The sequence below is a fragment of the Hypanus sabinus genome, chromosome 4, assembly GCF_030144855.1.
Source record: "Hypanus sabinus isolate sHypSab1 chromosome 4, sHypSab1.hap1, whole genome shotgun sequence".
In the NCBI taxonomy this organism is placed as follows: Eukaryota; Metazoa; Chordata; class Chondrichthyes; order Myliobatiformes; family Dasyatidae; genus Hypanus; species Hypanus sabinus.
In genome coordinates this window covers 14948891-14976638 of record NC_082709.1, presented here as the reverse complement: position 1 = coordinate 14976638, position 27748 = coordinate 14948891, and the positions used below count along the sequence as shown (strand labels likewise).

Below are 27748 nucleotides of genomic sequence, written 5' to 3'. Positions count from 1 at the left end.
TGACAAACAGACAAGGGAACTCTCGAGGGGTGATCCCTGTGAAAAGCGGGGGGGGGGGGGGGTGGGTAAAGATATGTTTGGTAGTAGAATCCCTTTCAATATGGCAGAAGCTGTGGAGAATGATGTGTTGAATATGGAGGCTCATGGGGTGGTAGGTAAGGACAAAATGAACTCTATCATGTTGAAGCGACAGGACGATGGGGTGAGTGCAGAGATTTAGGTAATCGAGGAGATGTGGGTGAGGGCAGCATCAATGGTGGAGGAAGGGAAACACCATTTTTCGAGGAAGAAGGGCATCTCTGGTGTCCTGCAAAGGAAAGCTGCATCTCAGGAAGAGATGAGGTGGAGATGAAGGAACTGAGAAAAGGGAATAGGAGACAGGATGTGAAGAGGTATAGTTAAGAGAACTGTGGGAATTGGTAGGTTTATACAAGATGTCGCTCGACAGTTTGTCTCTGGAGATGGAGACCGAGAAATTGAGAAAAGGGAGTGAGGTGTCACAGATGACCCATGTAAATTTAAAGGCTAGTGGACTTAGAGGCAAAGTTGATGAAAGTGACAAAGTTTAATTTACTGGCGATAAACACTTCAGGTCAACTCGAGGCATCACAAGATACAACGTTATGTGCAAGTCTTTTTTTCTCTTTTAAGAGAATTGATGATAATCAGCACCTGTGTGTTAAACCTGCAAGTGAGTTCGTTAGCACCATTAAGCAAATTCAAATTATGGCCTTCAGGAATTAATGTCAATACTATGTGCTAAACACAATGTCACTTTAGAATCTGCTTCTACAAAGTAATTGGCAAGATATCTAAGAAAACGGAAAGCCTGATTTTTCATCTTTATAAATCAATAAAAGCTTTATAATATCACTATTCAACAGTTTAGAAAAATAAATCTGTATACCTTGTCATTTTCAGTTTACATGACATGCAGCGTTTAGAAATTTGACAGCCGACATACAAAAGAACATTATGAATGTGGAACAGAAAAAGACATTTTTACTCCTTAAAGATTCTCTATTCATACAATAAAATCATAGCTGAACTTCTGCTGTCCTGCCCTGATTTCCTTATAATCTCAAGTTAATCAAGGTTTTGTTGAATTAATTTGCCATTTAGTCAGTTTTCAGATGTCCTTGCTTCATCGTTTTGACAATAGTTATAATAATCACATAATGCATTAAATTGTGACAGCATAAAGTGGAGAAGCTTATTTCCACTTTAACACCAAGGGCAATAATGATTTACACTTATTTCAACCTTAAAAGCAATGGTACTCAAACCTGCTGGTTCAGATATGTACATGGGCATGCTCAGAGCTTTCAGATAGTATCACATATAAAATTCTAGTACATATGGAAGCCCAATGACAGTACTGAGGCCAATTTGCCTGGAACATCCAAGTTATCTACCTTTCCCTTTGTAACGATTCATCAAGTAACCCCTTCCAGTGCCTCCTGCTCTGCCCACCCCACTGCTAAACCCGTCCTTTCCAGTCCTGATGAAGAGTCTCATCTCAGAACAACAGTTCATTTCCCTCTATTGAAGCTGCTTGATCTACTGAGCTCCTCCAGCACTTTACGTGTGCTCACCCCGCCCCCCCCCCCCAAATCCTTCCTTGTCCTTTCACACCCAGCTTCTATGTTCTCTGCCATACCCTCCGTTTAAAAGTACTTTCCTTGAAATAGCCTGTGTCAAAGTGAACAGAATTTGGCCATGCTCTATCTGGATTTTCTGACTGCAATGTAGCCAGGAGACATTACCAAAAAGGTAGGTTAAAAACATATACTTTAATATTTAAAATGGAGCAGGGAAGACCACAATAGCCCTGCTGGCTGTTGCCTGGTGTGAGCTACCTTTCCCCCCTAGCCATTGTCCAACTTATCTGAAAATCACTGCCAGAGCCTAAAATTCTTCCATCTAAAGGCATTTCAATCTCCAACAGGAGTTCCTGAAAATGTGGTAGAGGACCAACGAATAAGTTCACAATCTGCATAATGGATTCCCAAAATTTCACGCAAATCCAATAATCAGCATTAAGCAGAAGTTATACTGCACCACTTCTCTTCAAAAGATTAATGAACTGGGCAACTTCAAATACAAACACAAGGAAACCTGCAGGTGCTGGAAATCCAAAGTGACACACATGAAATGCTGGAGGAACTCAGGTCAGACAGCATCTATGGAAAAGACATCTCAGCTTGAGACCTTTCATCGAATACTCAGCTGTGGGATAATGCCCCAGCTGGCTTCAATGTGCACTGTAATGTACTATTACTCTAATCTATCATCAAAATTTACCTTTTTTCCCCTTTCTTGATTCACGTGACTGAACGATGGATGAATCATGTGATAGAATCATTTTTTTCCTGGTGTAAGTAAGTACTGTATCACTCTCATCTTCCTCCTCCTCTTCTAATGGTTCCAAAATTATCAGATCACTGTTATAGAGACTTCTGAGTATTTCTTCGCAGTAGTACGGCACACCGTAGCTACGTTCCATCAGCAATCTGTCACCAGAAAATAAAGAGAGACAATGGATTTTTCTTATTATTGATACATCAAATCTGAATACAACAGCTTCAGCACCGTTCATTATCTGTGACATTATTGTGTCTTATCTGTCCTTCTAAAATTCCATAGGGCATGGAGCACATCACAAGTCCTTAAATCCTCCGCTATTATTTTTCTTCAGAATCAGATTCAGGATTAATATCACCGGCATATGTCAGTAGGACAATGCAATACCTATAATCATAGAGAAAAAAAACTGAATTACAGTAAGTATAAATATTAAATAGTTAATTAAATAAATAGTTCAAAAATAATAATAAAAAGTAGTGATGTGGTGTTCATGGGTTCAACGTTCTTTCAGAAATCTGATGGCAGAGGGGAAGAATCGCTGAGTGTGTGCCTTCAGGCTTCTGTACCTCCTCCCTGATGGTAGCAATGAGAACAAGGCATGACCTGGGTGAAGGGGATCTTTAATGATGGACACCACCTTTTAGAGGTATTGCTCCTTGAAAATGCCCCTGGATACTACGGAGTCTATTGCCCAGGATGGAGCTGACTAAGTTTACAAGTCTCTGCAGCTTTTATCAATCCTGTGTAGTAGACTACCAACCCCCTACCAGACAGTGACGCAGCATGGTAGGTCTGTAGAAATCTGTAAGTGGTTCTGGTGACATACGAAATCTCCAACTCCCAATGAAATAGCTGCAGTCGAGCCTTCCTTGTAGCTGCATCGATAAGTTGGACCCAGGATAGTGCCTCAGCGATATTGACACCCAGAAGTTTGAAGCTGCTTACTCTTTCTATTTCTGACCCCTTTATGGAGACTGGTGCATTTTCCCTGAATTGGATCATTACATAAATTAGTTTGACAGAAAATATATAACAGGTGAACTTAGTGCACTAGAATGAAATACAAACTGTGTACACTACTCATGCAGAACAGCAGGGTAACATAGTGGTTAACACAAAACTATACAGGGCAGGCAACCTTAGCTTAATTCCCACTGCTGTCTGCAAGGAGTTTGTACATTATCCCCATAATTGTGTGGGTTTCCTATGGGTGCTCTTATTTCCTCCACCAGTCCAAAGACATACTGGTTTGTAGGTTAATCTGTCATTGTAAATTCTGCTACAATTAGGCTAGGGTTAAATCAATTGTGTGGCTGAAAGTGCCCATCCCACATGGTATCTCAATAAATAAATAATCAGGTTCCTTTTGTCAAAAATGAAAGAGTGAGGAAATAGATTAGTTTTAGTTAATGGGGAAGGTTGGAGGGGAGGGTAGAGATAGAATATAGGAATAGCTCTGATGGTTTGAAACCGGGTGATTTAACGTGGAAATGAAGGTCAATGCACAAGTTTGATAAACTTTTCTAGATGCATAAGGGAGAGTATCCTAACTGCATCAGGGTCTGGTTTGGAAACATCAATGCCCAAGCATGATAAAGTGGTGGATACACCCAGACCAGGGCAAATCTCTCCCTACCGTTGAACACACTTACCAGGCCGTGTTCGTTTCTTGTTACTACCATTGGGCAGAAGAGACAGAAGCCTTAGATCCCACACCGCCATGGTTAGGAACAATTATTACCCTGCAACCATCAGACTCCTCAACTGGCACAGTTAAGTTGAATCACCACAGCTCCGAACTGATTCTACAACCTACGACCTCACTTCCAAGGGCCCTACAACTCTTGAGTTGCACAATTTCTATTCTATTGCCTACTTGTAGTTTATCAGTCACTGTTTATGTATTGTTTCTCATAAAGTATGTTGTGCTTCTTTATTTTCCTGTAGAAGCATTTAAGAACATCAATCTCAAGGCAATATATTGCAAGATGTATGTACTTTGATCATACACTTGAAATAATGCAGATTAAGCTTCTTTGTCTGTGTAACGTGTTGCTAAAATATTATAGAACTTATCCTACAGGCCAGATTACACAAATAAAAAGAATGGATGAGAAGCAGAAAGAGTGAGTTATCAAAGTTGGAGAATTGAACCTTGAAGACTGCAAGGTGTGGTATTACTCCCTAGACTTGGACTGGGGCTCAGTGTAACAGTACAAGAGGCCACAGGCAGGTGACCAAAGTGGGAGTGGGATGATCAGAGGAACACAAATCGAATCTCAGGGTCACTCCTATAGCCTACATGCAGGTGTTCTACAAAGCCATCACGCTGTCTCTATCTGATACAGAGCAGCTCATATCGAGATCGTGAGATATAGTGTACCAAATTGGAAGTAGAAGAAATGAATTCATCTAGAAACACAGAATGGGTCCCAGGATGGTGGGAAAGGAAGAGCTGAAAGGACTGTTGTTGAATCTCCTTTGGCTGCATGGGAACTGGCAGTCACAGAAGGAGCAATGTCTTCAAGGTGCTGAGGTGAGAAAGGAAGAGAATATGCAGCTGGTGTGGAAACTGGCTGCAGAAAGTGGAAATTGTGAAAGATGATCCACTGAATGTGGAGACTCATAAAATGCTGAAGGAACTCAACAGGTCAGGCGCCATCTACGGAAGGAAAAGGACAATTAATGTCTCTGGCCAAGATCCTTCAAGCAGGACTGGAAAGAAAGCAGGCATGAGGTGGCGGGTATTAATTAAGTGAATCCTATTGAGAGGGGGAGGATAGAATGATGTGAGAAACTGGGAGGTGATAGGTGGAAGAAACAAAGATCTGAACAAGATGGAATTTGACATGAGTAAACAGTGGACTATGAAATAAAAGGAAGTAGGAGGAAGGTGCAGCTGAAGAGAAATGGTGAAGGGGAAACAAAACCGGCTTTGGGGGGGGGAGGGGGTTGAGGAGAAGAAACAAAGGGGAGCGGCTACTGAAAATTAGAGAAATGGTTGATGGCATCAGGTTCAAGACTATCAAGACAGAATATGAGGTGTTTTCCCTCTTAAACCATGTCTAATCTCATTCTGGGAGTAGAAAAGTGGAATTAAATTGTCTGACCACTGAGTGATCTTGGCTGTTATGGAAGGAAGAACAAAGGCGCTTGATGGAGCAATCCCTCAATCGGGTTGAAAGGTAAAGACCAGGGTAACTCTACATGGAATTTCTGAAGAATAGAAGCTAAAAGTAGGCAAACATTGAGGCAAGTATATAGGCAATTCCTTCATTACACTGGAGTACCTTTGGGCCTAATCTTTAGGAATGCATCTGGGCATGTATGAGTAATATCAATGGGAGAGCATTCTGGAAATAGTTTCCATAGTTTCAAGATGGTTATGGTAAAGGATAGAGGTGGCTCAGAAATCAAGGTGCTGAATTGAGGAAATGGCAGAATTCCTTAAAAGACAAATCCTGTTAAAAATAGACTGGGAGCAGCACCTCACAGGTAGCAAGTGGAAGTCATTCTAAACTGGTGGAAAGACGATACTCCAATTATTTTCATAATGAAGGAAGGAAAATATGTCCAAATTACTGAGGGCAGGGTGAGATTTTGGGAGAAGTACAACGAAAAACAGGAAGCATGTGGTAGGGATAAAGATTAAAATTAGTAAATGCATGAGAAGAGTATTGAGAAGCAGAGGTGCTTCAACAAATTAGCAGTGCAGTGTGGGTACAAAATGTCACTTCCGATTAAAAAGAAACCCAAAGGATTTTAAAGTTAGTTGGAGCTTCATTGTCGTTGCTGAGATCAATGAATTACAGTGCTACTCCATTCAGTCTGAAGTAGCAGACTGGCAATTCAATAACTAAAACACGATCACTAACTTTAAAAATAAAGTCGGAGTTACTTAGAATGACATCCAAGTTACAACTGAATTGAGAAAAAAAACTCAAAAGTTGAAAGAAACTGTGGCTTCCCATACAAGTATTGTGCAGGTCCATGTTATAAAATAAATTTATTAAATTTAAATAAAATCAAGAATTATGCTCATGTATTGTACTTGGAGATTGCACATATTGTACTTGGGTGTGTGTGGGGGGGTGGGGGCATTGTTCAGTTGCACAGCAACCCTGAGGAAAAAGCTGTTTTTCCAGTCTGGATGTCCATGCAGAGATATTCCTGTATCTCCTGCCAAATGGTGGGAGATTGACCAGGTGATTAGTGGGGAGGGCTGAGTCCGTCATAATTTTGCTAGCCCGCCGTGGACGTCACAAGCTGTAGATGGTTTCCAGATCTGGCAGTTGTGTCCCAATGATGTTGTGTGTGGTCCTGAACACCCACTGAAGTGCTTTTTGGTTGATCTTGTTAGGGGCAAGAGGATAACCAAGGAAAATACAGAGCTCTTTGGGGACCGAGGAGGCAACCTGTGTGGGGAGCCCAATAACATAGGTGAGGTCTTTAATATATACCTCTCAGGGGAAGTACATCTTAACTGCAGAATTCAGGGAGGGTACAGTTGAAATTCTAAAATGAGCAATATTAAATGGGGGCAGGCTGGATTGAATTCATCAAAGAACTGCTTGAGGTGCTAATGAAATTTTTCAAAATAGTTAGGAATTAGCTAATATTGTTAAGAACTTGGATTACCACAGCATAGAAAACTACTGGCGAATGCTTTACAACAGGATTCACGGAGACGGGTACTTAAATACCACCACGGATTCGTTTCTATGCTGTATGACTCAATGTGGCATTGGTCTCGACCATAAGGAGCATCTGTGGATGCCCACATATCGTCCATCGTCCAGGTAAAACCCTTACTGATTCCTGAAGGGCTCTCAGTTCCTGTGCAGAGCACTCAATTCTTCAAGTGTGATCTCTGTCTCTGTAAATTTTTGAGAAACCAAGTAATTTTACTTCACTGAGATGAAATCCTCTCTTCCTGGTAGAGAGGATCGGTGACTTCCTGTGTGCACAGTGAGACGTGTAAAAAGTTATTAGCAGCCACCTTCCCGAATAATCAATACAGCAGTTCAGGGTGACAATGACTTCAAATTAACAGGAATGGCTGGAAATCTTAAAGTAATAGATCTGATTAAAATTTCCATTCATTTCAAGAAGCATGGATGCTCTTTGAAAATCTTGACTTCTGGAGGCATCATTTTCCGGACATTTGGAGGGAGGGATGTGGCTCCTGTAAAATGCTTGGGAGAATGTTTCCAGTTCTCTGGAAAATTATCACTGCTCTTAGTACCTCTCCAGACAGAGGACCATGAAAACAATTAACATAAGTATCAGAACAAGGAGAAGATAGGCTTAGCATTTCCCTACTCAGTACTTCTAAATGCGGTCATCTACCTTATCATTGAAAATGAGCTTAACTCCACATGACTCTCCAACTAATCCAAAAGTAATCCATGACTTTTTAAAATTACTTACAAAATACAACCTCGCCATTAAATCTTGATTCATGAACAGTGACTGGTCCCTATTTTACATGAACTGCATTTCCAAAGATCAGTTTCTCGGGGAGCCAGGGACCAGAAATTGCCAGGAGATTCGGCATGACCTATGTATGTATTATGACTTGAAGAAGACTAAATACAAGGCAACAGATTCAGAAGCATATTTCCTTATCAACTTTTCATTCTGAGTGAGTCCTTTACTGCGTAATGTAAAGGACCATCAAAATCAATTTCTGAACAGAATATTTGCCCACTTTTTAAATTTTTGCGGCAGCTAATCAGTCAACAATTAATAATTGAAACAAACATTTTTTAGAACCAATAATTAGCAAAATATGATACTAGCATAGCAAAAAAAGTCCTGATCCTTTAATTTTTTTTAAAGTTTCACATAGATGTTTTCATTAATTCAGCTTGTACAGTATATCATGGTTAGATTCCTTACTTACATCTCCAGCTCTCGTGGAATACTAATGACCCCCAAGATTTGGCAGGCTAGTGGACGGATTATAGATGGATCCAAGCCTGAAAGCTTTACATATGAAGTCTTCCGGCTTCTCATTACCATTATTGCAGCCTGGCATGGCGGTTTCTCTACTGTGAATGGTCTCAGTGCCATGACCATGAACAAAGGAAGACTTGCACGCATTTGCAAAATAAGCTCCCATGATGGTATGTCAATGTATTGAACTTGGTCAATGACCAGCAGCACAGTATCATTTGTAACATTCTACAGAGAATACAGCAGGAATAGGTGATCAGTGATTCATTTGAAAATTACCTCCAGTTGAAATATTTGCAAACAAGATTACAAATAATTTCTATATATATATATGTGTGTGTGTGTGTGTGTGTGTGTATGTATAAAAATATTATATATAAGTAATTTATACATATTATATAATACTTATATATTATAATTAATAAAGAGGCTTCATGCATGCTCTATTATAATCTGATTTCTTTGATATTTCTTTCTCTTTCTCAGTTATCTCCAGGGTTTTGCCAGTTTGTAAAACTCAATCTGCTCAAGTATTTACCTACTGGTACTGGAGCATCTCTAAAATTTATTTTTAATGTTTATACAGTATTTTTACATATTATTTCTACAGAATTATTATATATATATACTGGGAAAGGTATTATACATAAACTCTTCCTTTTAGGCTTTAATTATCGTCATTTCAATATCCTGAGATTCTGCATATAATCAATCCTATAAATGTGCATTCATATCAAGAAGGCATCCCACTCCAGAATGACCAGTCGGGTAATAAACACAACTTTCATCCCAATGTCCACACCTTGAAACAATTATTTAGAAGTTATGACTACAATAGAGAGAAAACCTTTGGTGATCTTTTCTGGTTAAACTACTTCATTTACTTTTAATTATTGACAATACATCAGTTGGTTTAATCATCAATAATTCTGTGTAAAAACCATCATAAAGAAATTTGTGGTGGGGTGAAGATACTATCAAAGGCTGTGCAAGGCGCCCCCTGGACAAGGTGCAGCATCTGCTTGGCGACCCCCCCCCCCCCCCCACCGGATCAGGGTCACGTGAAGCCAGGGGAGAAGATGGTGCATATCACAAGTCCTGGTTATGCGACCACTGATACCAGGCGGACAATCTCCGAAGAGTACTGATAATGGCTTATGTCACCCATCTTGTAAACCGCTGCCAAGAAGGCAATGGCAAACCACTTCCGTTGAAAAGTTTGCCAAGAACAATCATGGTCGTGGAAAGACCAAGATCACCCACATCATACAACATGCTACATAACGAACAAACAAACAGGACAACCATTTGGCACATCTCATTCAATATAGACCAATCCTGCACCATATAGATATACATATTGCTTTAATTTTATAATTAGAGTAACATCTTATATAAGCATTTCCCCTCTAAATGTGTTGATTCATCATTTAAAATACTTAATGACTTCAATCAACCATCAAGGCCTGATTCTAGCCATGGCATATCAGCAGCAATGACTACAACAAAAACATTGTTAAGCAGACAGGAACCAAAGTGCTCTGTAGTTCAGGAATTTACTGTGTACTTGGTAAGTGGCCTGAAATGCATTGGTTTTTGAAAGCTAATCATACAATTACCTGGTTGATCACTGCAATCACATATTTTCGAAATGCCCTGTGCTTGGCCCTACTGTCCATGAGGGAGACTCTTTCAGAAATTGGAAACTGAAAAACAAAATGAATACATTGTACCATTTAAGCCCTGCCCTGATACCATTACTCATATCCAAATGGAATGCAGGATAGACACTACTATGGGAAGCATCATACATCTTTTCCTCTTTCCCTTGACCATCTGGCTAAATTCAAAGATTCAAAGATATATTATCAAAGTACGTATGGTGTATACAACCCTGAGATTCATCTTCCCGCAGACAGCCACAAAACACAGAAACACCATGGAACTGGTTCAGACATCAAACAGCTCACGCACAAAACAAGAACAAGTCACGCAAACAGCAAAAACCAAGCAAGAAACACAGAATATAAAACATCAAACCATTGAAACAGTCTAGGAATGTTCGTACAGTTTAATTCAGTTCAGTTCAGCCTTGTTAGTAGTTCAGGGGCCTCAAAAGACAACACAGAGAATGCGAACACATGCCCCAACATGCAGCACAACTTGAAACAACCGGAAAGTGGTACCTGGGTGGAAGGAAGTGTGACTCCCGCATTACGGGGAGTGGTGATTGTGTTTTGGAGTCGAAAAAAATTTATTTTATTTAGTTCGCTCTCCACATAAATTTTGTGAAGATTTTTATTAGGTATCACCACATAAATTTTATGAAGATTTTTATTATGTATCAAAGATAATTGTTTGGCAGTGATTTCTGAATTCCCTATGAGCACAATTCCATGAGGTAAATTGCTGTAATGTAGGGATTGCCTATATTCATGAAACAAATGCAATATCATATGTCTGTGATAATGAATCTGACTCTGACAAATTATGGAACAATTCTGACAAAATTAAACTTCATGTGCCTTTGTTCAAAGTCCATTTATTATCAAAGTATGTGTACATTATACAACTTTGAGAGTCACCTCCTTACAGGCAGCCACAAAGAAAGAAACACAATAAGAAATCATTAAAAAGAGCAGCAAACACCCAATGCACAAAGAGAGAGAGAGAGAGAGAGAGAAAAAAAATCAGAAATCATGCAAACAATAAAGAAACAGCAGTTGGATTGTAAGTGAGTCCATAGGCATGAAGCTCAGAGCAGCTGGAGCAGGCCCAGCCTCAGTTCATCGCACAGCGGAGAACATCACTACGGAGTTTACAGCCATGAAGCAGCTAGAGCAAGCCCACGGCCTTGGCCTCAGTTCAGTGAAGAGCCAAGCAGAAAGCAAATCTACAAAGTGACCAAGATATAGGAGGTGGAACACTGCTGATTATAAATGTCAGATTTGGATGGTTTGAAGGATGATCCTGATTAGCTCATGGCTTAGATAGCTGGGATAGCCTAGTACAAGACAACGCCACCTGAATGTGAACTAGTAGCCTAACAAAATTATTTATTAACACAAGAAATTCTGCAGATGCTGGAAATCCAAAGCAACATACATAAAATGCTGGAGGAAATCAACAGGCCAGGCAGCATCGATAGAAATGATTTTGGGTTGAGACCCTTCATTGGGACTGAGAAGGAAGGGGGAAGATGCCAGAATAAAAAGGTGGGGGGAAGGAGGCTAGCTGGAAGGCGAAGGGTGAAGTCAGGTGGGTGCAGAAGGCCAAGGGCTGGAGAAGAAAGAGTCTGATAGGAGAGGAATGTGGACTATATTTATTTTTATTATTTAGAGATACAGCACAGAACAGGCCCTTCTGCCCCACTGAACCAATCTGCTCAACCAGCGATTTAACCCCTAGCCTAATTACAGGACAACTTACAGCGACCAATTAGCCCACTAACCATAAAGTCTTTGGACTGTGGGAGGAAACCAGATCATCCAAAGGAAACCCACTTTGCACACGGGAAGAACGTACAAACTTTCTTACAGAGGATGCCAGAATTGAATTCCAAACTGTGACAGCCAGATATGTAATAGCATTGTGCTAACTACTACACTACCATGATACCTCATAAATATAGTTTACATACAACTAAGGCACTGGTCGAGTGGCAATGGTGTTCATAGGAATACTCAGAAAATTCCCTGATGGAACCACTAATGCTCACTTGTTAGATTCCCTCAGCAATCCTAATGGTTTCTGGGAATTAGAATGGTAGATTCCCATGATACCCTTTCAACTGTGGCACCCAGGACCACAATAACATCTGTCTTGACTTCCAAAGAAGCTTGCTTTACATTCATGATGGCATAACACTAACAAGGCACCAGATCAAGTAAGTCTGACCGATCTATTTCCCCGAAGAGTGCAGCTTCAGTAATAAACTATTCCACTGGATTGAGATCTCACCTATTGTTTTAACCCCCTCTAACATTTACACTTGAATTGAATAGTCGCAATAGTGTTAGAAACCACAGTTTTTAAAAAAATACTTTCTATAACATTTGTACTTTTTAAACAAACTCATGTATTTTCACACTCACTGGCAGAAAGCAGTATAGCAGCTAAACTAACAATTTGGCACATTTCTCATTTTTCATTGGCCAAGTATTAGCACATTACCCATGTGATGGAATTGTTTTAATTATATAGCCTATTAACTAATTCATTCCTATCAAAGGGATTTTCCTCATCTTATTATAAAGGTGATAAGATTTTTCAGAGGCACCAATTTGACTTGTTGATTCCTTTAACATTCACTCCTAAACATCATTTCTTGGCTCGTTATTTAGTTTGCCTAGTAAACATAGAAAATAGGTGCAGGAGTGGGCCATTCGGCCCTTCAAGCCTGCACCGCCATTCAGTATGATCATGGCTGATCATCCAACTCAGAACCCTGTACCTGCTTTCTCTCCATACCCCCTGATCCCTTTAGCCACAAGGGCCGTATCTAACTCCCTCTTAAATATAGCCAATGAACCAGCCTCAACTGTTTCCTGTGGCAGAGAATTCCACAGATTCACCACTCTCTGTGTGAAGAAGTTTTTCCTCATCTCGGTCCTAAAAGGCTTCCTTAAATTGTGACCCCTCGTTCTGGACTTCCCCAACATCGGAAACAATCTTCCTGCATCTAGCCTGTCCAATCCCTTTAGAATTTTGTATGTTTCAATAAGATCCCCCCTCTATCTTCTAAATTCCAGTGGGTATAAGCATAGTCGATCCAGTCTTTCTTCATATGAACGTCCTGCCATCCCAGGAATCAATCTGGTGAACCTTCTCTGTACTCCCTCTATGGCAAGAACGTCTTTCATCAGATTAGGGGACCAAAACTGCACACAATATTCTAGGTGCGGTCTCACCAAGGCCTTGTACAACTGCAATAGAACCTCCCTGCTCCTGTACTCAAATGCTTTTGCTATGAATGCCAACATACCATTTGCCTTTTTCACCACCTGCTGTACCTGCATGCCCACCTTCAATGACTGGTGTACAATGACACCCAGGTCTCCTTGCGTCTCCCCTTTTCCTAATCAGCCACCATTCAGATAATAATCTGTTTTCCTGTTCTTGCAACCAAAGTAGATAACCTCACACTTATCCACATTAAATTGCATCTGCCATGAATTTGCCCACTCACCAAACCTATCCAAGTCACCCTGCATCCTCTTAGCATCCTCCTTACAGCTAACACCACCGCCCAACTTCTTGTCATCCGCAAACATGGAGATGCTGCATTTAATTCCCTCATCTAAATCATTAGTATATATTGTAAACAACTGGGGTCCCAGCACTGAGCCTTGTGGTACCCCACTAGTCACTGCCTGCCATTCTGAAAAGGTCCCATTTACTCCCACTCTTTGCTTCCTGCCTGCCAACCAATTTTGTATCCACATCAATACCATACCCCCAATGCTTTAAGTTTGCACACTAATCTCCTGTGTGGGACCTTGTCAAAAGCCTTTTGAAAATCTAAATATACCACATCCACTGGCTCTCCCATATCCACTCTACTAGTTACATCTTCAAAAAATTCTATAAGATTCGTCAGACATGATTTTCCTTTCACAAATCCATGCTGACTTTGTCCGATGATTTCACCTCTTTCCAAATATGCTGTTATCACATCTTTGATAACCAACTCTAGCATTTTCCCCACCACCAATGTCAGACTAACCAGTCTGTAATTCCCTGGTTTTACTCTCCCTCCTTTTTTTAAAAAAAAAGTGGGGTTACATTAGCCACCCTCCAATCCTCAGGAACTAATCCAGAATCTAAGGAGTTTTGAAAAATTATTACTAATGCATCCACTATTTCTTGGGCTACTTCCTTAAGCACTCTGGGATGCAGACCATCTGGCCCTGGGGATTTATCTGCCTTTAATCCCTTCAATTTACCTAACACCACTTCCCTACTAACATGTATTTCCCTCAGTTCCTCCATCTCACTAGACCCTTGGTCCCTTACTATTTCCGGAAGATTATTTATGTCCTCCTTAGTGAAGACAGAACCAAAGTAGTTATTCAATTGGTCTGCCATGTCCTTGCTCCCCATGATCAATTCACCTGTTTCTGACTGTAAAGGACCTACATTTGTCTTGACCAATCTTTTTCTTTTTACGTATCTACAGAGGTTTTTACAGTCAGTTTTTATGTTCCCTGCCAGCTTTCCCTCATAATCTTTTTTCCCTTTCCTAATTAAGCCCTTTGTCCTCCTCTGCTGGTCTCTGAATTTCTCCCAGTCCTCAGGTGTGTTGCTTTTTTTTGCTAATTTATATATTTCTTCTTTGGACTTGATACTATCCCTAATTTCCCTTGTCAGCCACAGGTGCACTACCTTCCCTGGTTTATTCTTTTACCAAACTGGGCTGAACAATTGTTGTAGTTCATCCATGCAATCTTTAAATGCTTGCCATTGCATATCCACCATCAACCCATTAAGTATCATTTGCCAGTCTATCTTAGCTAATTCACGTCTCATACCTTCAAAGTTACCCTTCTTTAAGTTCAGAACCTTTGTTTCTGAATTAACTATGTCACTCTCCATCTTAATGAAGAATTCCACCGTACCATGGTCACTCTTACCCAAGGAGCCTCACACGACAAGATTGCTAACTAACCCTTCCTCATTGCTCAATACCCAATCTAGAATGGCCTGCTCTCTAGTTGGTTCCTCAACATGTTGGTTCAGAAAACCATCCCGCATACATTCCAAGAAATCCTCTTCCTCAGCACCCTTACCAATTTGGTTCAACCAATCTATATGTAGATTGAAGTCACCCATTATAACTACTGTTCCTTTATTGCACGCATTTCTAATTTCCCGTTTAATGCCATCCCCAACCTCACTACTACTGTTAGGTGGCCGGTACGCAACTCCCACCAGCGTTTTCTGCCCCTTAGTGTTATGCAGCTCTACCCATATCGATTCCACATCCTCCTGGCTAATGTCCTTCCGTTCTATTGCGTTAATCTCCTCTCTAACCAGCAATGCTACCCCACCTCCTTTTCTTTCCTGTCTATCCCTCCTGAATATTGAATATCCCTAGATGTTGAGCTCCCATCCTTGGTCACCCTGGAGCCATGTCTCTGTGATCCCAACTATATCATATTCATTAATAACTATCTGCACATTCAATCCATCCACCTTGTTACGAATGCTCCTCGCATTGACACACAAAGCCTGCAGGCTTGTTTTTACAACACTCTTAGCCCTTATACAATTATGTTGAAAAGTGGCTTTTTTTGCTTTTTGCCCTGGATTTACCTGCCTGCCACTTTTACTTTTCACCTTACTACTTTTTTCTTCTACCCTCATTTTACACTGCTCTGTCTCTCTGCACTTGTTCCCATCCCCCTGCCACATTAGTTTAAAGCCTCCTGAACAGCAGTAGCAAACACTCCCCCTAGGACATTGGTTCCAGTCCAGCCCAGCTGCAGACCGTCCTGCTTATACTGGTCCCACCTCCCCTAGAACTGGTTCCAATGCCCCAGAAATTTGAATCCCTCCCCCTTGCACCATTTTTCAAGCCACGTATTCATCTGAAATATCCTCCTATTTCTACTCTGACTAGCACATGACACTGGTAGTAATCCAGAGATTATTTCCTTTGTGGTCCTACTTTTTAGTTTATCTCCTAACTCCCTAAATTCACCTTGTAGGACCTCATCCCGTTTTTTTACCTATATCATTGGTAACTATGTGCACCACGACCACTGGCTGTTCACCCTCCCATTCCAGAATGTCCTGCAGCCGCTCAGAGACATCCTTGGCCCTTGCACCAGGGAGACAACATACCATCCTGGAGTCTCGTTTGCTGCCACAAAAACGCCTATCTATCCCCATTACAATTGAATCCCCTATCACTATAGCTCTCCCATTCCTTTTCCTTCCCTCCTGTGCTGTAGAGCCACCCATGGTGCAATGAACTCGGCTGCTGCTTCCTTCCCCTGATGAGACATTTCCCCCAACGGTATCCAAAACAGTACATCTGTTTAGGAGGGAGATGACCTCAGGGGACTCCTGCACTACCTGCCTACTGCTACGCTGTCTAGTGGCCACCCCTTCCCTTTCTGCCTGTGTGACCTTTACCTGCGGTGTGGCCAACTCACTGAACGTGCTATTCACGACTTTCTCAGCATCGCGGATGCTCCAGTATGAATCCAATCGCAGCTCCAGACGCTCAATGCGGTCTGCCAGAAGCTGCAGTTGGACACACTTCCTGCACACATAGTCGTCAGGGACACTGGAAGTATCCCTGATTTTCCACATGCTGCAGGATGAACAAACCACGGGGCCGATCTCAGCTGCTATGACCTACCCAATACTTGCCTCAACTTTTGAAACTTTCTCCTTTGAAAGGAACTTACCCGGCCTTACCTCACTTGGAGTGAAGCTTGTCCTCAGCCTCCTCGTCAAAGCCTCAAATTTCCACTCCTTCACTGGCCCATTCACTCACTGGCTGCTTTCCACAGGCCGCTCCGCTTGAGGTAACCCTCTATTTATTTGTTTGAGCTTTTCAAACTGCTTGGTCACCTGACCTTGATTGCCCAATCAGCTGCTTTCTGCTGAGTCTGAGCTATTCAAATCTTGATTGACTTGATTGCACAGTCCAACTGCCAAAACTGCCAGAATCTCTCGGGTCAAAGCCTCTAATCTCCACTACTTCACTGGCCACTTTCCACAGGCCAGTATTTGTATGTTTGCTTGTACTAAAATATTCTGAAATCTTAGAGTTAAGACTACATGTCATTCCTGACTCCCGGAAGAACGCCAAGGATCATAAAGTAAACAGAGATCCAACAATAGCTTCGCTGTCTGTGGGACACTGCTACTCTGAATCATCCCTCCACCTTGCTCCTCTGTCCAAGCAGACACAACACACTGCTACAGGTTAGACATGCCACCTGGGAATTTTTCCTCAGTGCTCGAGGAATGCTTGAGAAATTAACTGGTCTGGGCAGGCATGGTAAATGTTTCAGACAAGGATGGCTTGGAAAATTGTAGAGTAAAATTTACGTCTTTGTCAAAAACAGAACAACAAAAAGACAACAAAACTAAGCAAACTCTAGAAAAGTTCTCCCCATTTTAAATTAGTCTCGCACATTAGAGCCATTCTCACAGTTTAATCATTCATCCGGATAGGACCATGGTGGGTAATTATGTGCTGCTGATGACCAAACAGTTTTAGAGCACATTGAACACAGGAGTAGATTTTAATGTAGAAAGGAAAAGACTTAAGACTACTTTAGAAAATATTAGACAAAATGCAAAATAAACATTGCTAAGAGGGACCAACATGTTCATGGTAGGAAGAAACATGATGAAGCACTTTCCATTGTAATATGCACTGCACAGCTGAAGGTAACAATTCTAAGTTCAAAGTAAATTCATTAGCAAAGTACATATATATCACCATATACAACCCTGAGATTTATTTTCTTGTGGGCACCAAGAAAAGCCAAGATACTCAACCGTACATGCAGGATTCACTGATTACATTTTATTTTGGATATTTGCTCCTGACACATCAGTCTCTGCTCTTCAAAGAGGACTGCAAAACAATTAATGATATTCTGTCTCTTTTCTACAAGATGGATGAAAGAACAAGCCATGGCTACAGTATTGAGTATGTGTGGAAACTACCACGGAAGCTCTCCACATCTTCCTTGGCAGCATTTTCCAAACTTGTAATCTACATCATTTAAGAAGGACACATTCAGCTGCTACACAGAGACACTATTTAATTTGCACATCACTCTTAGTTAGACACGATATTTCCTCATCAATTAAAATTTTGATGAGGATTAAAATTTTGGAAGGCACTACTTCACAACTCAGCACAAGCACCTTCACCTGACAGATTGCCTCAATATAGCATCAACATCCTGTACTTTGTGTTGCGTTACTTGCCAAAGCAAATAAAAATTCCTCACAGGTGTGGAATCAGTTAAAAAGTGGCTGTCAGCCAATAAAGGAGATGTTAGACAGGTAAGGAAAGTAGGCTTGTCAACGTCTTCACACAGCAGATAAAGATAGACAAGAAATGCTGACCTTGTTACCAATGTCTATATCTCAGTTATGATAAAAATCAGAGCTTCCAGCAGGGGTTATATGATAATATCAGGAACAGACTGCCTTGATTAACAAGTGCAATTAACAATCTCCCCCCTCTAAAGCCAGAAGACAAATTGGACTGCTTGACTAAAGGAAAAAAATTAGAAGTATTAAATGATTGTTAATTTTATTTTCAGCAAATATCAAATTAACTCCAAGGTCAAATTTCTATTCATTATACAGTTTGTAAACAAGATATATTTTGATTAATGGAAGATAGTGAGCCCATCTCCAAATACAAATTGCAAAATTTTCAATGTTTGCGCTCATCACTTATTTTATGTGTATTTTTTTGCTTGGCACCAATGCTCTGAAATTTGTTATACACTCAGTGGCCAGCTTTATTAGGTACAACTGCTGGCTAATGGAAATATCTAGTCAGCCAATCATCTGGTAGCAACTCAATTCAAAGTATGTTTATTATCAATGTATGTATGCATTATACAACCCTGAGATTTGTCTTCCCACAGACGGCCATGAAACAAAGAAAACCATGGAATCCATTCAAAGAAAACAATCAAAGCCCTCCCCAGTGTGAAAAATAGCAAAAAAGAGCAAAAAGCATAGAATATAAAACACTTAACCAGTCCAGGCATATTCAGTTCAGTTAAATCTTGTGCTGTATCGTTCATTATTGGCAGTCCTCCCCAATCAAAGTCACACAAAACAGCAATTAAAAAAAGCAACCAGAAACCGGAATCATACTGTAGCACAAACTGCAGGGTCCAATCCACAAACCATATCAACTAAACCTTGCCCAAGACCCAGGACTCCAGCACCATTGTGCAACAGCATCGAAGGGGGAAGGGGGAGAGACTGTTCATACGTCGGGGGGGGGGGGGGGGGGAAGATAGACCATCACACACAGACATCTTTCTCCAGCAGCAGCGAGTGAGAGGCTGATAAATGCAGCTAAACACACGTGTGCCTTTTGCTCTCGCCTTGATGAATACAATCCTCCTCGATGCTTTAATCGGCACGATCAGCCGTGGGCACATGCCTAGTCTCCAGGCTCCCTGGCTTCTGGGCCACCACTTCCACTCAAAACTTCACCGAACACTCTCGCAGACAGCAAAGAGCCGGATTGCTTAATGGGCCTGAAAGCACCCCATTAAAACATAGATCACAGGCTCCAACAGTAGCCAGACACATTTTAAGAAAACAAAGAAGTGAAAGTAGTTTCATGAACTATCTGAAGGGTGTCAGCCTTGGTCACTTTGTTCACCAGCACCACCTTCTTCCAGAATCATAATGTATAAACCGCCAGCAGATATGGTCCAGTTGTTGTTCAGATCCAGACCTCTGAACGGGGAGGAAATATGACTTCTGGTGCCAGACGGGGTGGTTTGAGATTCTCAGAAATTGCTGATCTATTGGGATTTTCAAACAGAACAGTCTCTAGAGTTCACTGGGAATGGTGCAAAAAATAAAAAAAATCCAGTGAGCAGCGATTCTCTGGGTGAGAAGACAGAGACAGAGAGACAGGTCAGAGGAGAATGGCCAGACAGGTTCAAGCTGACGGGAAAGTGACAGTAACTCACACAAACACACACTGCATCAGTGGTGTGCAGAAGAGCATCTCAGAACGCACACGTCGAGTCTTGAAGAGGATGGGCTTCAGCGGCAACACATACACTCAGAGGCCACTTTACTAGGAGTACAAAATACCTGATAACATGGTCACCGAGTTTAGATTCAATAGTTATAGTTCAGATATGAGTTGCAACTAAGTCTTTCTTATGGGAAAATGACAGCTTTGTTAAGATAATATGGGATTAAATATGCTGAAATACATGGGGCCTGAGCTGTGGCTGACTAGAGGGAAGAGAAAAATGCTGAAATGGCTTTCATATCTCTAGGTCTATGACCTATAGGTCAGATAATTGGTTCTTATTGGCATAGAGTGCTGCATATATTAAAGCAAACCTCTGTATAATTAACTTCAATGTCTGTGGTTCAGTATTTCACAGAATATGTACGTTTTTTGGTTCTTCACTGTTATATTATTGAATTAAGTTGAAGAAGGCTATTCATCCCTTTGTGTCCAGTGCTGGCTCTCAGAACAGTTCATCTATCCCATTCCCTTTAATCTATTCTCTCTTGTGCCCATCAGCTCCATTCTGATTCTCCTATTACTCAACAACACAAGGGTTAATTTACAGAAACCAAGTCACATTCCAACCAGCACATCCATTGTATTTTGGTGAAAATGTGAACACCTTGGCGGAGTCACAAGGAGAAAGTGCAAACTTCACTAAGACAGCACCGGAGGACACGACTCAACCCGTCGCGGGAATCTAAGGCCGAAGCCATGCTTGTGCCCATGAACCTGAATGGAGAGATTCCACACCATGAGCTTCCGGAAGATTCTCGGTATTTTCTGTCCAAGAAAGATCTTCAGTGTCACCAAGGCCACAATCATCATGAGGAAAATATGGAGATGGATTGGGCATGTGAGGAGCAGAGAGGCCTACTCCATCATCTAGACAGCTTGTCAATAGACTCCTGAAGACCAAGGGAGACACAGCTGACCAAAGACAACTTGGTGCCATACCGTAGAAGTAGAAATACCCGGGGCACAGTAGAGAAGATAGTCAAGGGAAGACAGAGGAGGAGGACCTTCATTGCTGCCCTAAATGACAGCAGCATATTGAGCAATAAGTCAGAGAGATATTAAAAACCGAATTGCAAGGAACCAGCGCATGAAGATCAGTCTTCAGATACACAAGCTGTAAGGCCACAACATATTAAAGTTAATGTTCACTGATGAGATTGCTTATTTCAGTACCTTTACAAAAAGCAGATCATTTAAGAGACATAAATCTTCAACCAGTTCTGGGTTTGTTATCTTGCTGAGTAAAACTCTTTCTCGTTCTGGATAACTTTTACAGTGGTTCACATGTAGCAGCAGAGCCATCATGGTTTGAATAGTATAATAGGGTTCTGTGATGTCCATTTTCCCCAGTTCAAATGGTAACACCCTGCACCAAACATATATAAATAAATTTTTAAAATTCACTTTAATTAAAATGAACATTTCACTTTAATGAGTTTCTATATACTCATTAATAGAATCCTAGAGTGTGGGTTTGAGAGTAGGCACGTGTGATGGCTAATTCCACCTCTCAGATTTAACCATATAACAATCACAGCACGGAAACAGGCCATCTCGGCCCTCCTAGTCCGTGCCGAACTCTAAGGAGTTACCTCAACTAATTAAACTTCCAGGATTTGGTTAAAACTTCCCAATAAACTGCCCATCAGAAACTGGCAAAAGTCTAAAAAAGACCATGAGATATAGGAACAGAATTAAGTCACTTGCCCAATTGAGTCTGTGCCGCCATTTCATCATGGCTGATCCATTTCCCAACTCAGCCCCAATCTTCTGCTCATCCCTGTATCCCTTCAAGCTCTGACCAATCAAGAATCTATCAACCTCTGCATTAAATACACCCAATGACTTGGCTTTCACAGCCACCTGTCGCAATAAATTCCACAGATTCACCACCCTCTGGCTAAAGAAATTATTCCTCATTTCCATCCTAAAAGAATGCCCCTCTATTCTGAGACGGTGCCCTGTGATTCTTCTCCCCCCCCCCCCCACCAAGCCCCCATAGGAAATATCCTCTCCACATCCACTCTATCAAGGACTTTCAACTTTCAATAGGCTACAATGAGGTCACTCTTCATTATTCTGAATTCCAGTGAGTAAACGCCCAGAACCATCAAACATACCCCGTATGACAAGCCTTTCGATCCCAGAATCACTTTCATGAACCTCCTTTGAACCCTCTCCAACGTCAACACATTCTTTCTTGGATAAGTGGGCCAAAACTTCAATCTAATTCTAAATCTAATTCTTTTCATGACAAAACTAATATGATTTATTTGAAAAAAAATCTGTGAGTAATTCATTTATTCTCCCCCAGATGCTTGTAATAAATGATTGCAATTAAGACACTAACCTTATTTCTTGAGCTTGGGAAGTACGGATGACTTCAACTAGGAGTCTGCTTTTTCCACACCCAACTGTGCCTTCATACATAATCACTTGACAACAGTTAAGAGATTCCTTGTCCTTAGCTGAAATAAAGTTTTTCAGGGCATTGTGGAAAATCTTCATCTCTTTTTCTCGGCCTTTAAGAAAGGAGATTTGTTAGAGATTGACTATCAATTTTAATTAGGAACTATGTGATGGCAGCTGTTAATACAAACAAGAACAAGTGTTCAAAACAAAATCTGTTCAGCGTCAAAGATCAATTAGGAGACATACAGTATTGTACAAAAGTCTTAGGCACCCTAAATTTTTTTAGGTGGTTTCAGATGGAATGAATTCCACAAAGCTCCGATCACAACATCAAAGCTGTCCGGGGTTACTGGAGAGAAAGAAGTGAGTGAGACAGACAGTCTGCAGAAAAACTGTAGCAAGTTGTCCAAGGTGAGTGGAACAATCCACCAGCAGATTTTCTTATAAAACTGTATGATAGTGTATGCTGCTTTAATGGCAAAGGGCAGTCATACCAAATATTGGCTTGATTTAGATTTTTTTTACTGCTTTCTGCTCTTTGTTGTAAATGTTTCAATGTTTAGAAACTTCTCATTATTTTTTTTAAAACATCTTTGCTGTGCAGGATTTTTTTTTACATGCGCCAAAGACTTTTGCATAGTGCTATACTTTGGAAACAGACAAGTCAATCGCTTCTTTTGATAAAGATATTTTATTGAACAATGCAACATTCACCAATATGATAAAGAGATTGAAACCAGCAGTTGGGTGTGCAGCATTCTAGGTTTGCATCATTTTAAAGAACACATGAACATTTATGTTAATTGGCCCACATTGAAGCTTCTTGCATGAGATCAGTGTGGAGATTAAGTGACCATCCTGTCAATTAAAGCATTGCTCAAGACATAATAATTCTGTTAATCAGTATTTGAGGTGCTTGTATATCCAGCAAGCTGTCACTCAATACTGTGATACATAACTATATTTTGAGTGTTTTGTATTCAAAGACCTTCACACCATCCACAGGTATCTGAATGTTTGAAGCTGTGCTTGGCAATTGAGCTGTGGGAAGAGAAACAGAGTCAACACTTCACTTCGGAGATTTTCATCAGAACTCTAACTCTGTTCTGATGAAGAGTCGTCGACCTGAAATTTTGCCTCCTTCTCTTCCCCCAGATATGGCCTAACCTACTGAGTATTTGTTGCTGTCGATTTTTTTTTACATGGCTGAGTTTCTAGCTTGATGCTCAACCCAGCATGGATGGAAAGTGAACAAGGAGTCAACCAGATTTCAAACCGGGACTGCTCGCCTCAAAGTCCAGTGTGGATGCAATGACCGGCGAAACGTGCAGAGTATTCCCAGCATTTTCTGTTTATATTGAAGTTGAAACTGTATTTAATCACCTGCTGTTATCTTATTCCTCAATTACTATCAATGCAATTTCAACTCATTGAGAATCTTCTGGGAATCATACAAGAGAAATTCTTACAGGATGCCTGCTCATCACACTGAATAAAGATCGTTCACTAAGCCCCAATCTCCAAGTGGCTTAGTCAAAGTCACAAGATTTGTTCAGTCAAATCAAAACATCCTCAAGTCTTATCTAAATTATGCCTAAAGTTGGAAATATGTGAAGAATAATTTTGAGTAAGAAGAGAAAGCAATGGTTGAAATGAGTTGTTCTCCAATCTTGACAATTTACTAGAAGAAATTTGCATGTAAGAGAGATCAGAGAACTCCACGCAACCAGCAACCACCCGAGCTGATCACTTTCCAAATTATTTCCAGAAAAAAAGCAAGGTCTGGTAAATAATTTACAGTCTGACAGACCAAAGAGTAATAAAAAAAAGGTCCAGAGTGAGATCGGAGTAAATAATTACACAGGAGAATGATCCTCCATGAATAAAGAGTAAAGCCCAGGTAATAAAGAGCAGGAGAATGAGGCCCAGTGACTCAATCATCAACAAAATGAAGCCAGTAGGAATAAAGAAATAGCAGAGGGGTCCAGGTGAATAATTAGCATTTTCCTGAAGGTCAATATTTTAAATACAATTAATTGACTCTAATATTTCCCTTGCGCTCCAATTTAACATAAACTCACCCAAAAGAGGATAATCATCTTCTTTTTCAACAGAAATTCGAGGCTTTCCAAGTATTCTGAAGAAAATACGTAACAAGCTCAAAATGGTTAATTAGAGTTAATAAATAAGCCATGTTATTGGTTTATTATTGTCACATACAATGAAAAACTTATTTTGCAGATCACTTCAAAGTCATACATACTTTAAAGAAGTACAAGGAGAAAGCTGCAACAGAATGAACACTAGCACTAATGGAAGTTTCATTTCAGTTGTTATATTAGTTAATCCAATTTAGAGGTACAGCCAAACCCTGAGCTAAAGTACTGTGCAATATGTTAGACACATATATATGGCTAAGGTATATATATTTACTGTATTCGTCAATATGAAGTTTGTAAATCTGGCAGGAGAAAAGGGTGCTGGGAATTGTGAGGATAGAGTGCCACAGAAGGGGTGCAGGCCAGGTGGCAGGGGAGGAGTGTCAGAGCTAAGGGTGGCGCAGGTACAGGCATACCCAGCCCTAAGACACCAGGCAAGATCTCTTGATTCCAAATGATTGGTTTATTGATGAATACAGAATGTCTCTCTGGTGCTTCCCACCCCCTCCCATCTCCCTTCCCCTTTTCCCCAACCATGATACCTTCTCCCTGCCCCCTTCCCATTCTCAATCCACAATAGAGACCCATATCAGAGTCAGGTTTATCATCACTCTTATGTCATTAAATTTTGTTTTTTTTTGTGGTAGCAATACAATAGAATACGTAAAATTACTGCAGTACCGTGCAAATATTGGAGGCGCACTAGCTCTAATTATTGCAGAGTCTGTTAGCATTGACTAAAGCTACACAACTTTTCTTTGATAAAATAGAGAATGTTAGAAGTACTCAACAGGTCAGGCACTAACAATGGAGAAAGGGAGAGAGTTAATGTGTCAGGTCAATGCCCTGTCCCCAGCAGATGAATATTTTGAGCGTTAAAATTGGAGCAGCGTTTGTAACATGAACTATGTTCTGCTTTAAGACTACTTCTGCACTGGTAACAGACGATACTGCTTTATAACAAGAGTACAAGTGGGCAACTGAGCTTTTACGAGTGCAGTATCGCAGCATGACTTGTATCCAAGTGCCTTATCATTATGTGCCATAAAGGCAATGATTGTTCTTGGCAAATTCTTCTACAGAAGTGGTTTGCCATTGCCTTCTTCTGGGCAGTGTCTTTACAAGATGGGTGACCCCAGCCATTATCAATACTCTTCGGAGACTGTCTGCCTGATGTCAGTGGACACATATCCAGGACTCGTGATCTGCATCTGCTGCTCATTCGACCGTCCACCACCTGCTCCCATGGCTTCACGTGACCCTGACTGGGGGTGGGGGGGGGGGAAGGGCTAAGCAGATGCTATACTGTGCTTAAGGGTGACCTGCAGGCTAGCGGAGGGAAGGTGCCTGAAACCTCCTTTGGTAGAGACACATCTCCACCCTGACACCCACTAATCAGTCAGCAGGTATTAAAAGAGAGGTGTAACTGGTCCCAGATAAACAAACAAACTCCTTTATTCAAAAAAAAAGCTGAACAAGTGAGTTGAGTTCTGCGATGGCCTTACGGAGAGGAAGGAGGACATTTCTTCCCGCTATGAGGGAGGACATTGGGAAGGAATTGCAGATCATGTCATTGCAGAGGAATCATACCAGGATATGACTACCACGCATGCCCACTAATTCCAACACATTCCAGGTTGTGCATGAGAAGGCTGATGGAGTGTGAGAGACATTGACTGGGGCATGACACATTTTCAGAATTAAACACTACTGAATGGATGAGGTTGTGGAAGTGGATGGTCATCTCAAATGGACTGGGGAATTCTATTACATGTGATAACACCAAAACAGTATTGTCTGCTGTAAGTACACAAATCCTTATTTATTTCATTATTGAGTTGTTAGGTAGCATCTTACTCTCAACCATTACATTTCTGGTCCAACACCATATATTATTAGGCCACTTTATACATTATTACAGGGGTTAATTTTAATCGTATTTTCTTGAGGCAAAATATGGTTTCAAAACAAAGCACTGTCTACACTATGAACAAATAGTCAGCCATTATCATATAATTATAACAAAATAACATTTCTAATTCTGAAAGGTTTTCAAATTCATTCCAATGCTATTTTAGGTTCTTCAGTTCCACTGATGCCTGAACACAACATTCCAGCAATACATAAGAGGCTTTGACTCTCAAGCACTGTAGGCCAGGAACTGCCAGAAGAATTTCCAGCTTCTGCATTGCTGCTTTTTTTTCTTAACCCCTAATCTTACCACCAGTAATCTCTTTTTATCATGAATGTAGTGACAAATCATTTTGATTTCAGTTGTCCATTAGCCTCAATCTGCACCTCCTTGGAATGTGGAAAGGAAGTTGAAAACACAGAGGAAACCTCCATGGTCACAGGAGAAGCTTCAAGGGTGTCCTTTTAGAAAGGCGATGAGGAGGAATTCCTTTTGCCAGAGGGTGGTGAATCTGTGGAATTAGTTGCCAAGGGTGGCTGTGGAGGCCAAGTCACTGTGTATATTTGAGGCACAGGTTGACAGATTCTTGATTAGTCAGGGCATGAACAGATACGAGGAAAAGTCAGGAGACTGGGGCTGAGAGGAGAATGGATCAGCCATAATGAAACGGCAGAGCAGACTTGATGGGTCAAATGGCCTAATTCTGCTCCTATATCTTATGGTCTAAATCACACTCAGCATGGAAAAACAGTATTTATCCCGGCTTATTGGAGCTCCTTGGCAGCTGCAGTATCTGTAGAATTATTGTACTTCTTGGATTGCTTTGTTTTGCATACAGAAGTTATTTATTTTTCAAAGCTATAAAGGGTAAATAGAATAATAATATCCAAAAGGGCATTAATTATGTATCTAGTGAGTGAGACCTTGTAGGGGTAAGGGGAATGTGCTGGGGAATTGATGTGAAAGAAATGGCACGTCATAAACCAAATGATATAGCGGTCAATGTAAAGAGAAGGAATTGACAGATACACAAGCACAAAGTAGAGGGGTCCAATGCTTTCAAATAATCCTAGGATTAACAGAAGCTACAAAGATATGGAAAACACACGGCCAAGGATGATGAAAATTTTACAATCAAAGCTTTGGGAAATCACAAACCAA

The 27748-nt window shown here is 40.8% G+C and overlaps 1 protein-coding gene across 1 annotated transcript in view; it reads right to left on the bottom strand.

The window, feature by feature from the left end:
* Positions 1-27748, bottom strand: part of LOC132392511 (adenylate cyclase type 10-like) — a 133170-nt gene that overhangs the window by 67611 nt on the left and 37811 nt on the right. Inside the window, exons 12-17 of the mRNA XM_059966463.1 lie at positions 24598-24653; positions 22455-22626; positions 21278-21470; positions 9945-10031; positions 8273-8553; positions 2305-2513 (exon numbers count right to left, since the gene is read on the bottom strand). Of these exons, the coding sequence (XP_059822446.1) occupies positions 2305-2513; positions 8273-8553; positions 9945-10031; positions 21278-21470; positions 22455-22626; positions 24598-24653 (998 nt within the window). The remainder of the gene's footprint in view (positions 1-2304; positions 2514-8272; positions 8554-9944; positions 10032-21277; positions 21471-22454; positions 22627-24597; positions 24654-27748) is intronic.